Source organism: Aulonocara sp. 'chitande type north' Nkhata Bay, linkage group LG4 (genome assembly GCF_057382095.1).
Source record: "Aulonocara sp. 'chitande type north' Nkhata Bay isolate Kocher_YH1m ecotype deep benthic linkage group LG4, A_spYH_male_GT1.1, whole genome shotgun sequence".
Lineage (NCBI taxonomy): Eukaryota > Metazoa > Chordata > Actinopteri > Cichliformes > Cichlidae > Aulonocara > Aulonocara sp. 'chitande type north' Nkhata Bay.
Window position 1 is genome coordinate 5,438,456 of NC_141347.1, and position 12,681 is coordinate 5,451,136.

A 12,681-nucleotide genomic window follows, 5' to 3' on the forward strand; every position below is an offset into this window, starting at 1 on the left:
AGAGATCACAGAGTCTCAAATCGAAAGAAGGAAGAGAGAAAAGTTCCAGAGTCTGGAGGCCACTGAACAGGAGGCTCTGTCTCCGTTTGTTTTCAGCTGAGTATGGGGCCCCACACACACTCATTCACTCACTCAGGTCGTGTGCATGCAAATAAGAAAACGTTTGAATAGGCGCAGGTCACCACACTGTCACCTGAGTTTAGGTTTATGTAAAATCCGCATGTATTTTATTAGTTCATTTTCTTATTCAGCAGATATGATTTGCTTAATACAATAAGCAGCCAGATAGAAAAAAAATGTTGTTTATATATATTTATGCGTGTGTGTTTCAAAAGTCTGAATGCTTTCTGCATTCAGTTGCAACCAGGTGCAACTATGTGTCAGAGGTCAGTACTAGTTCGCTGGGCGTACAGTTAAAATGGTTTGCGTATTCTTTAAGATTGTATGTAAAACATTATGTTACAATGCGTACAAAGGACACTGTCATAAATTTATAGACACTGTAGGATAAAAACTTTGGATAATCAAGTGCCCTGTCCTTTGTTAAACAGCAGCCTGTGTTTGGTATCTATTTGCATTAGTACCAGCCACCATCACTGCCACCACCCAGAGGCTGACAGTATTTAACTCCAACCCTCATTTTCAGGAGAAAGGTTCAGTCTACCTTCTACTTTGCTGTGAGAGCTGTCTCAAAGGAAGGATGGGTTTTTTTCATCACTGTTAAGTTTTTTCAGTGTTCTCTTCTATGGAAAGATCACTACTGACTTTAAACCATGCATTGAATTTTTCTACGCAGAAACGATACCACAGGGCATCAGTGGAGACGGCTACCAGGCATTATGTCAGTACTATGAAAGTCAATACCACTTTGCCACCCTGTATGACAGAAACCGTCGTATACCATTGTTCTCTGCGTATATACTCAGTCGTGGAGAGGGATCTAGGCCCAAAAATACAAACTGGATGATTGAACCACGGGTAAGCTATGAAAAATATCACTGTGTGATGTTCAAAGACAGTCATTTGAACTGCTCTCTTTTGACTGATACGGTTTATTTTAAAAATGGTTTTCTTAGAGAGGATGAAGAACAATAGTTACAATGTGAAGGAATCGCTCGTTTGGATTTTAACTGTTTGTTGAAGTGTGTATTCTCTGCATTTTACTGCCACATTGTTCTCCATCACCTCAAACAATATGCAACACATTTAAAGCAGTTATTTTCCTCCTGCCTGTCCTGCCTTAGATATTGTCATACTATACCACATATAATGTAATAACTTAAATAACACAAATATAACTGAATAAATAACAGGACAAGATAAAGAAGAAAACATACACAAAATTAGATGATCTTTAATAAAACGATGGTTAAAAAAGTCTGTAGGATTTTATTTGCTCTCTCACATTTCAAAATGACATGACTGTGCAGTATGACAGTACGCTCTCAGTGTTACACATTCCCACAAACTCACACTGAAAGACTATTTGCACACACAGTATGAAGAATGATAAATAATCTTTGTAGCTTCTAAAGAAATAAAAAGTCTGTCTTTGTTGTCATTCAGCTGGTATCAGACAAAGTCAACACAGGAATGAAGTACCAAAAACATCCTGACCAAAATGTGAAGAACAGCCAGGCAGTCGATCAAGACTATAGAAACTCTGGTTATAGCAGAGGCCACCTCGCCCCCAGTGGTCACCAACAGACAGAAGAAGACAAAGAGGCTACCTTCACCCTGACAAATATTGTTCCTCAAATGGAAAAGTTCAATAACGGCCCCTGGAACAATCTGGAAGATAGGATGGCAGAAAGACTTAAAGTCTGCACATCAAAAATGTATGTTATCACTGGAGTCATGCCTTATGAGAAAGATGAACCCAAGATCAACAACAGGGTGACTGTTCCTGAGTACTTTTGGACTGCTTACTGCTGCCCAACGTTCACAGCTGGACTGCAGAATTACTTTCCTACTTTTGCTGCAGTGGGAAGAAATGATCCCAACAGTAAAGATGACATTGTGAAAAAAAACACAGAAGATGGCCATGATGTGATGGAGATGTCCTTGGAGGACCTGGAGGAGATCCTGCAAAAAAGGCTAAAGATGCCTAAAATGAGTCTCTTTAAAAATGAATGTAAGGAATAAAAGTCTTTTTTCCTTTTGGTTGAACTAAAAAAATCAAATACTTAAATGTGTTAAGATAAAAGTGAAATAAATGAAATGAAATAAAGAATAATAAATAAAACTGTAATGTTTTTATCATTAAGTTAAGACAAAATTATATTTTAGAAACATAACATATCTGAGTTTCTTCAAAAAAATGAAAACATCGTACAGCCTTGTGCTGCAGGACGGGTTAAATAATACATTTGTAAAAAACTACCTATTTTCCTTTATTTTCATAAAGTATAATATTTTATTATATTTTTCACATTATATAGAGATGAAGTGATTAAATTTTGGTGGTGAAAGAATGCTCTTTGGAGGGTTTACACTCAATAAATATTCAAAAGGATAATTTAATGAGATGATGATGTTTACATCCAGGGGCGATTTTAGCCCATTTTTGGTGCTTCAGCACCCCCAAAGATTTCTTACTTTTTTGACAATATTTGCTGTTTGTGGGACACACTACTAAAATATAAAAAGCATACAGTACGTAATTGAGATGGAACATTTTAACAACAGAAATAGATAACCCCCCCCCTCCCAAAATGGTTTGTTCCAGCTCTTCCCTACTCCGGCTCTGGTGCCCCAGACGCAGCAGAGCGGAGGTGGAAGCTCCTGCCTTAAAAGAGGACATATTAGCTGCATTTATTGGCTCAAAATGTGGTCATAAATATTTTGTACTTGTAAATCGGTTTTGTATGTGTAAAAAAAAAATTGTGTGTGGACTTAGCCAAAAAAACCCTGCAAGTTACAAGTACGGATTTTGACCCTATTTTTCTTCCTTTCATCTGATTGGTCAATGTCATGTCAATCACAAACGTAACAATCCAATCAGAGAACAGATGGGTTTGGCTGTCGGACAGATGTCAGTTTGGCTTATATTTTATAAGTTATATTTTATTGTGTTGTGGTTTGCAGTGTTTTGTGTTGTTTCACTTTCATTTGTTTAAAAGGAAAAAGCTGAAAATTTAAGTAGTTAAAAGTTGAAATGTGTTTTTGTATTTTAGAATTTATTTATTACATTTTATGTGGAGTGAATACATAAAAAGTATATTTACAGTGTCCCTTAGAGACAAAGCACGTACAAACTCCAAAACACAACAGAAGTGCTCCAGGATGCTAGGGGCTGTGTTGAGCTTTTGTTACCTAGTGGCTACACAAGCCAGGAAGTACCAACAATCGGACTGGGGATGTGGTAGTAACAGATTAATGAAGTTTTTTTTTTTTAATTATTTGAATATATATATGAGTGTTTGTGTATTAATACATGTTTCATCTCTAGGGGCCCCCATAAATATTTATATATAAACATATATAAAGAAAACCACGTTTCTTTTTACATTACCAATTCCTTTTGTGCATAATTTTATATTGTTGTTGATAATTAATTAATTACAGCAACAAAACAACCTGAAGAGCCGGTTCGGAGCCGAAAGATCCAGTTCTTTTTAGTGAGCCGAGCCGAAAGAGCCAGTTCTCTAAAAAGAGCCGTAAATCCCATCACTAATACTTTCCCTATTTCAGTAGTGGCTGGGCCGGAGAGAAGGGAGGAGCGGCTACAGCGGAGGGTTGGAGCAGAGTGCACTGCAAAGTGCCGAACCTCAAAGTTAAAAAAGCTAAAATTGACCATCCTGAGTCTTGTCAGGTCCTTCAGGGTTACAGTCACAAGCCCAGAGTTCTTTTTTATCATTTTCAATTCTGTGATTAACCCCTGTGCCACTGATCCTGCTGCAACAGTCACAATGGTGTGGTGTCTCTTTAATGTAACATAAGTCAGAGGTTTATGATGTCATTAGAAGTGTTGGGCAAGTTATTTTGAAAAAGTAATTAATTATAGTTACTAGTTACTTCTTCAAAAAAGTAACTGGGTTACAACATTCTAAAAGTAATTAATTACTTGAAAAATAACTATTACGTTATGTTACTTTACGTTACTCTAAAAAAATGCTTAACTCTGTAGGGTCCAGGGTATAATTGCACTCAAAAAACAGATTCAGGTCCTTCTTTCAAAGAACACATACAAATTTTGTTAGTTGTTCATAAATGTAATTAAAAAATACCAAATTAATTTGATTTTCTTTGTGTAAATTTAAAATTATTCTGAACCAGCTGATTCTGAACACAAAATGAATGAGTTTGTTGGGGCACTGGGGGTAGGGGGAGTACATTTTTGCACTTGCGCATTTGTAAACTCAAAAAAAAAATTCAAGCCCCTCTTTAAGCTTAAACATTTTTTTTTCTCACTCAACGCAAATGTAGCACTCCAGCATTACTGCAATTATTATTCGTGTGGTAAATGTTGAGCTAGTTAATAGGTATGCCCTCGTTGTCATCTGTTGTGATTTTATTTTGAAAGGATGCTTCCTGTTATGCTGAAGAGTGCACGCGAGAGTTCAATAATAAAAACTAAGTGTTGTTCCGGTGAAAAGCCGATGCCCCACGTGTGATTATTCCTCCGTCTAGACAATATAAGTATCTTCAATATTCATGCAGATTCCGCTGGAAGACCCGTCTCTGCTAACAGGTTATGGGCCCAGGAAAACATTGAAGCTACGCCAGGGGAAAGTTTACCACCAGAAAAGTCGCAAAGTACAGCGTGTTCGGTGAGGGCTAGCGTGCTAAGTTAGCACCATGAATAAGCGTGCTGGTGAACCCAGTGGCCGATGGGCAAGGTTGGTTTTTGATGGAGATGAGAAGAATTATGAACTGTGGGAGACAAAATTTTTGGGACATCTTAGATTACAAGGTCTAAAAGACACAATATTGAAAAGTGATGACGACGATGAGGACGACGAAGATAAGAATGCCCAGGCCTATGCAGAGTTAATACAGTTCCTGGATGATAAGAGTTTGTCGCTCGTGATGAGAGAAGCTGCCGATGATGGACGCGAGGCACTGAAAATTTTAAGAGACTATTATGCAGGAAAAGGTAAACCAAGAATTATCAGCCTTTATACCGAACTGACTTCTCTGAAGAAAGCAAGCAGTGAGAGCGTCACGGAGTACATCATACGCGCAGAGACATTTATTACAGCCCTGAGAAATGCTGGAGAGACACTTAGTGATGGTCTGCTTGTAGCGATGGTGTTAAAAGGTTTACCAGAAACATTTAAACCTTTTTCCGTTCACATTACGCAAAGTGAATCAGAAATCAAGTTTGCGGAATTTAAAACGAAACTCCGCAGCTATGAGGACACTGAGAAAATGCGCTTAATGGAACAAGAGGATAACATCATGAAGGCGAGAGTGCAACCCAGCGTGAGACCCGCAGCAGCTGCTAATGACCACAGGAGAGACATGTCAGACATAGTCTGTTTTAAGTGTGGCCAACGGGGACACAAGGCCAGAGCATGCCACTACAGACAGTGGTGCGGTCACTGTAGGAGCAACACCCGTCGAGAGTCGACTTGCAGGAGACGACAACGGAATGATGAAGCACGCATAGCCTCGGAGGAGGGCGACAATGCAGAGAGCGACGACACCTATGTCTTCCGGATGAGCGATGACTACGCGGCACCTCAACAGCCACAAGACATCAGGACCAAAGGCCTAATGGTGGATACTGGCGCAACATCACACATCCTGAATGATAAAACAGCGTTCAAGAAATTTGATGACGACTTCCAGCCGGGAACGCACTGTGTGGAATTAGCTGATGGCACCAGGTGTAAAGGAGTGGCTGAAGGCAGAGGAGATGCAGAGGTGTGCTTGATAGACAGCAGAGGGAGACAGTGTAAAACAACACTGAAAGACGCCCTATGCATTCCCTCATTTCCACAGAATATCTTCTCTGTGAGAGCGGCCACCACGAACGGAGCCACTATCATCTTTAAGAAAGGAAGGAACGTCCTTCAACACAGAGACGGTACAAAGTTTCACATCCATGAGCACAACAGACTTTATTACCTTGAGACTGTAAGTGAGTACGATGATAAGTGTAATAATTGTTTTGATGTGCAGACATGGCATGAAATTTTGGGACATTGCAATCATAGTGACATTCTGAAGCTACAAAATGTGGTTGAAGGTATGAAAATCAAAGGGAAAACTGACAAAGAAAGTTTGAACTGTGAGGTGTGTATTCAGGGAAAATTTGTCCAGACTAGGAATAGAAACCCTGACAGAAGAGCTGAGAAACCTCTCGAGCTGGTACATACGGATCTAGCAGGGCCGATAGATCCAGAATCACGAGATGGACACAGATATGCATTATTGTTTACCGATGACTTTTCCGGTGCAGTATTTGTATATTTTCTCAAAAACAAAAGTGAAAAAATGCAGCAACTGAAATCTTTTTGGCCGATACAGCCCCACTCGGGAAGGTAAAGTGTATCAGGTCAGACAACGGCACAGAGTTCATGGCAAAGAGTTACCAGGTATTGTTAAACAAACATGGAATAAGACATGAAACTTCAGCCCCATATTCCCCTCACCAGAATGGTACAGCAGAACGTGGCTGGAGAACACTTTTTGATATGGGGAGGTGCATGCTTATTGAGAGTGCCATACCAAAGGAATTATGGACGTATGCAGTTCAAACAGCGGCTATCGTGAGAAACAGATGCTTTAACAACCGGACAGGGCAGACACCTTACTTTTTGCTGACTGGGCGGAAGCCCAATCTATCCAGAATGCGAAAGTTTGGGTGTGAGTGTTATGCTTACAAGCAAAACAAGGGTAAGCTGGATTCTAAGTGTACAAAAGGGATTTTTGTAGGCTACGACAAAAACAGTCCAGCATACAAGGTTTATTTCCCAGACAGCGCTAAAGTGCAAAAGTTTAGGCTGGTTAAGTTTGTAACCAAACACAATGAGGAAAAGCAAACACAAACTGATACAACATCTGAGGATGAGGACATACAGGTGAGGGAGAGACCAAACGTGAACAGGGAAAGCCCCAGTACCAGTTCACAGGAACCAGGTACTGACAACCAACCAGAAGTGAACAGTCAGATGCCACTTAGTGATGAGACTGAAAACTCCAGAAGGTATCCTTCTAGAACAAGAAAGAAACCAGATTATCTAAATGAATATGAGTCAGGAGAAGACATTGATGATCAAGTGCTGACTAACATAGACTACTGTTACAGACTGATAAGTAACTCACCCGTGACATTCAGTGAAGCTGCAAGGTCACCCAACTCTAGAGAGTGGAAAGCAGCTATGGATGAGGAAATGCAATCCTTAAAAGAGAACAACACCTTTACCCTAACAATCTTACCTGAGGGAAAGAAAGCAGTGGGGGGTAGATGGGTATATGTGAAGAAAAACAGTGGTGATGGATCAGAAAAATATAAAGCACGGTACATAGCTAAAGGTTACAACCAGTGTTTTGGGATAGACTATGATGAAACTTTTTCTCCGACTGCTAACCTGACAAGCATAAGAGTATTGATGCAGTGTGCAATACAAGAAAACCTGATTTTGCATCAGATGGATGTAAAAACCGCATACTTGCATGCACCAATAGATTTTGAAGTGTATGTTGAGCAGCCAGAAGGCTATGAAGTAAAAGGAAAAACAGATGAGAAACTGGTCTACAAGCTGGAAAAGTCACTTTATGGGCTTAAACAGTCAGGCCGAAACTGGAACAGGACATTACATGACTATTTGATAGAGAACGGTTTCATGCAGAGTCCTGTAGATCATTGTGTTTACACAAGGAAAACAGGAAAAGAAAAAGTGATCATGATCATATGGGTTGATGATATTATTATTGCAGCCAGTGATGAAAGGGTTTTGAAAACTGTGAAGGGAATGCTAACTGCAAGATTCAAAATGAAAGATATGGAGAAACTCAAACATTTTCTTGGTATTGATTTTGAGCAAACCCAAGATTGTGTAAAAATGTTACAAGAGAGATATGCAGAGAACATACTGGAAAGATTTCAAATGCAAGACTGTAAACCAAGATCAACTCCTTGTGAACAAAGGTTGAACTACAATGATGATGCTGAGAAAATGAACAATGTCAGAATGTACAGAGAGGCAGTAGGTAGCCTTATTTACTTGACCTCTTGCACACGACCAGATTTGAGTTTTGTTGTAAGTAAGCTGTCACAGCACTTCAAAGAACCAGCTGTGGAACATTGGACTACTGTGAAACATGTTCTAAGGTACCTGAAACAATCAAAAGACAAGACATTGTGCTACAGGAAAAGTGACAAAGATTTGAGAGTACAAGGTCACAGTGACTCAGACTGGGCTGCGGATGTGACTGACAGGAGGAGTACTACAGGTTACTGCGTAAGCCTGAATGAAGGAGGTACTTTGGTGTCATGGCGAACAAAGAAGCAGCCAACTGTTGCCTTGTCAACTTGTGAAGCAGAGTACATAGCTTTGGCAGCAACAACACAAGAATGTTTGTACTTGACACAACTGTTGCAAAGCATGTATGAGCATCAAAAGAGACCGCCAAAGATTTTTGAGGACAATCAAGGGACTATTGCATTGGCAAAGAATCCTGTTAACAGACAGAGGTGTAAGCATATCGATATCAAATATCATTTTGTGAGATCAACAGTTAATGCTGGAAATTTGATATTGGAGTATTGTCCGACAGGTCTGATGGTGGCCGATGTTATGACAAAGCCAGCAACAAAGGGGAAGTTATTGAAGTTTGAGAAATATATGTTTGGAGTGTAAACAAATAGTAAAGAAAAACTGTTTCTTTTGGAATGCATGTAAAGCTGACAACGTGAGTGCAAGTGGGGGTGTTGAGCTAGTTAATAGGTATGCCCTGTTGTCATCTGTTGTGATTTTATTTTGAAAGGATGCTTCCTGTTATGCTGAAGAGTGCACGCGAGAGTTCAATAATAAAAACTAAGTGTTGTTCCGGTGAAAAGCCGATGCCCCACGTGTGATTATTCCTCCGTCTAGACAATATAAGTATCTTCAATATTCATGCAGATTCCGCTGGAAGACCCGTCTCTGCTAACAGTAAACAAACTCCAAAACACTTGCAAATTCCAAAACACAACGGAAGTGCTCCAGGACGCTAGGGACAGTGTTGAGCTTTTGTTACCTAGTAACTACACAAGTCAGGAAGGACCAATGACCGGATTTGGGCTGTATCCCAATTCAGGCCGATTACGTCACAGCGGCGCGACGAAGGCTGTCCCAGTTCAAAGGCTGCTCGAAATGCGGCCCTCAAATGCGTCCTTCATTTCCCTGAATTTTAAGGATGTGGCGGTGTAGCCTTCATGGCCCAACATATCCCAGATTTCATAGCGCGGCTGTGCGTGTGGATAATTTTGCCGAAAAAAACGGCGGAAGCGAAGCCGCCGAAGAGTAAACTTTCAGAAGCAAGTACTGAATATTATGTCACTTATTTATGTGCAAATGTTTAATAATGAAGAACATTAAAACATTACTGTTGGCCACATGTCGGCAGAGTTATGTGACGTTAGCGATGTTTGTACTAACTTGGTTTTAAAGCCTTTACTTTTAAATATACGGCGTTCAATAGTTGACTTTAATCTCACAGAGATGTGATGATTTTGTGGATAATTAAAGTCAGTCATATATCCACAAACACAAAAGTCAGTGATGCTGCTCGGTTTGCAGTCCTGAACATCACGGCACAAGCAGCAATGGCGTGTCCAGCGGGGTGGCCTGGGGGGGCACAGGCCACCCCCCCAACCAGACTGGCCACCCCAAAGGCAAAACAATAAAATTCAATCAAATATCAAATGTCCGATTATGTTTTCACGGTGACGCTCAGATATCCGAGTGTAAGTGAATGCAGCATCGGCTTCTGCGCTATGTGCATCACGTTAGCAAAGGTAGGAGAGCCAAGCACGAAAGACGTCACTGCAGGAAACAATTTTTCGGTGAAAGAAAATGAGGACAGAATAAATGTCCCGGTAAGTAATATTAAGTTTGTTGAGTTTAGTAAACTTCGGCGAAATTAGAATACCAAGGAAAAAATAACACTTAAAGAATTATTGCAGCCGTGGAATATTTCAGACAGTATGCTACAGAGGGGAGCTAACATAAGAGTTATGAGTTATAAGATATAATCCAAGTCGTAACATTGCTGTATGGAGCTGCAGATTTGGTTGCAGGTTAACATAGCTGGACTGGCCATCGGGCATACCGGGCATATGCCCGGTGACTTATTTTTTATTTTTTTTGTAATGGCATGAACAATGAGAGGTGGTGGATTGGCCAGATGCAGGTCGATGTGTAGAAATAACTCAGTTGTTTGGTGGTGGCTATGGCGGGGCTTCCACAGAGGCAACAGGTGGATGAGGGAAGGGGAGGCAGGAGGAGAGCCCCGAGGCAGCCGCCAGTCCGAGTGTCAGGTGAACTGAACTTCAGGTAAGAAGTTATGACCTGCAGTCTATCTGGGTCAGATATAAACCAAGTTTAGGTGGAGTTTATTTTCATGTTGCTGACTTTTTACTGTCAGTTGCAATAACTCATACTGCGTTTTAGCCAGCTGGGTGGGTGCTATGATGTTACTGATAGTGAACTTTATTTTATTCATAAGGTTAGTTAGTAGAGTTGCCAACGGCTCCTTAAAAAAATGGAATGGTCCCTCAATCAGAGAAAATATTACGCGTTTCGTGTTGAGCTGAGAAGAGACGCAGTTTGTCCCGAACTTTAGCTAGAATGGGAAAAGACACAAAGCTGGATTTATTCTGTCTTTATGCTGCACAGCTGCCTCTTCTTCTCTCATTCTCTCCCCTCCCTCTCCTGTTTCTACTTCAATCATGAAACTGATCAATGATCAGCTGATCGGCTTTTCTCTCTTGTTTATTTATCGCCCACTTTGCGCCAGAAAGAGGAAACCAGCGGATGTCGCGCTAAACAACAGCAGCACGTTTAAGCTTGATCAGCTGTTGTTAGAATTTATTTAATATTAATTTCTAGTATCAGCTGATGTTTGCTGGAGCCACAGCTGTAAAGCTGCTGGTCATGATGTCTGTTTAGATATGTGGTGAGAGGGAAACATGAAGATGAAACCAGGAGATGTCCTTACTGAATCATCAGAGCTGAACAGGTGATGGAGAAACAGGTTTACCTTTTAGGTGACAGGAATGAGTTGAAGTTATGAACTGTTTCTGAGAGACAAATAACACCAGGATCCTTTTTTATGTAGCTGACAGCTGGTAACTGTGCAGGGGCAGGTCTAGCAAAGTGTTGCCAGGGGGGCCAGGTAGGGCATTAACAGGGAAAGGGGGGCACAAAGAAATACTTTTCTTTCTTATTCTCATTTAAAATATCTCGCTTTTATTAAATAATTATCTAAATCTTACAACCAAAGTTTTTAGCTGATGTAAAATGTATAGAAATCATACATATACCAACAAGACTGTACATCACTGTCACCACAGGGTTTGTTTTCAGTCAAAGTCTTTATGGCTTTACTACCTGGTGGGTCGGTCTGTAGTCAAAATGCCCGATTTTTTGTCCCAGTCCAGCCCTGCAGGTTAATACTGGCAGTGTCACCATGCCAGCTGACTGTATTTCATCATCAGCCAGTGTTGTTCTTTATCAATATTACCAAAGTTTACCATAAGGCAGCATAGAAAGTATTTACTTGCTTTCAGGTTTTATTCAAATGTTAGTCTTTTCAGTTGTTTCCCCACTTTTTTCCTGTTTCAAAATCAAACACCAGTTTGTGAGAAGATTATCTTCTTTTTTTAACAGGCAGATAAAGTTTTGCATTGGCATTGGCTAATTTGTCAATTGTTTGTTACAAATGTTCGTATTTTAATATTCAAAAATGTTTTTGCCCAAAACATATGTGCAGTATATGTCAGTAAAAATACTATGCAAATATTGCTGTCCTTGAATGCTGAGTAAACACTGACAAAGCACTGATTGTATCTCTTGTACTTTATCAACGCAGTATCTAAAAACTTTGCACCGTAGTGGTTAAAATCTCATTCTAATAAGAGTTAAAAGTGCATTCGGTTATTAGGTTTACAGGGTTATTGAATTATGGTTAACAGTTGGTAGAATTTTTTTTTAAACATTATCTGCCAATTAAATCTGCCACCCTTCTCCAAATCTGTGCCCCTACCTGGCCCCCCCAACAAAAATTTTCTAGACATGCCACTGACAAGCAGGATTCACTGCACTGTTAATGTTAGCTGTGTTATATTGCTGCCTCTGTTCGGTGGTGTTGAGCCAAACGGACTTTAACGTGTGTTTGAACGAGCTGACGGTTCACTCGTTAAGCTGAAAGAAAGATGCTTTAATCACAGCAGTCACACATGTGTCCACTGCACCATCTGGGAACTGTTTTTGTTTAGTCAAGTCAAGTCAAGCTTATTTATAAAGCACATCTAAAAACAACCAAGGCTGACCAAAGTGCTGTACAATAAAATACAAATATAAAATACAATAAAACACAACTACATAAAACACCTCACTGATAAAACAGTAAGTTAAACCTTGCTAAAAGCCAATGAGAAGAGGTGAGTTTTAAGAGCAGTTTTAAAAGTTCGTAGGCTTGTGGAGAATCTGATGTGAGGAGGTAAACTGTTCCACAGTCTGGGTG

At 40.1% G+C, this 12,681-nt stretch overlaps 1 protein-coding gene across 1 annotated transcript; it reads left to right on the plus strand.

Moving 5' to 3' along the window:
- The first annotated feature begins 375 nt into the window (after window positions 1-375).
- Window positions 376-2,145, plus strand: LOC147331826 (endonuclease domain-containing 1 protein-like). The gene is made up of 3 exons (XM_086290465.1): window positions 376-386; window positions 696-978; window positions 1,567-2,145. Exons 1-3 carry the CDS (start codon window positions 376-378, stop codon window positions 2,143-2,145), a joined length of 873 nt encoding a protein of 290 aa, XP_086146591.1.
- The last annotated feature ends 10,536 nt before the right edge of the window (window positions 2,146-12,681 follow it).

Coding starts and splice junctions, on each gene's coding strand:
- LOC147331826 (XM_086290465.1), top strand. Junction 979..1,566: donor ACTGGATGATTGAACCACGG/GTAAGCTATGAA, acceptor GTTGTCATTCAG/CTGGTATCAGACAAAGTCAA.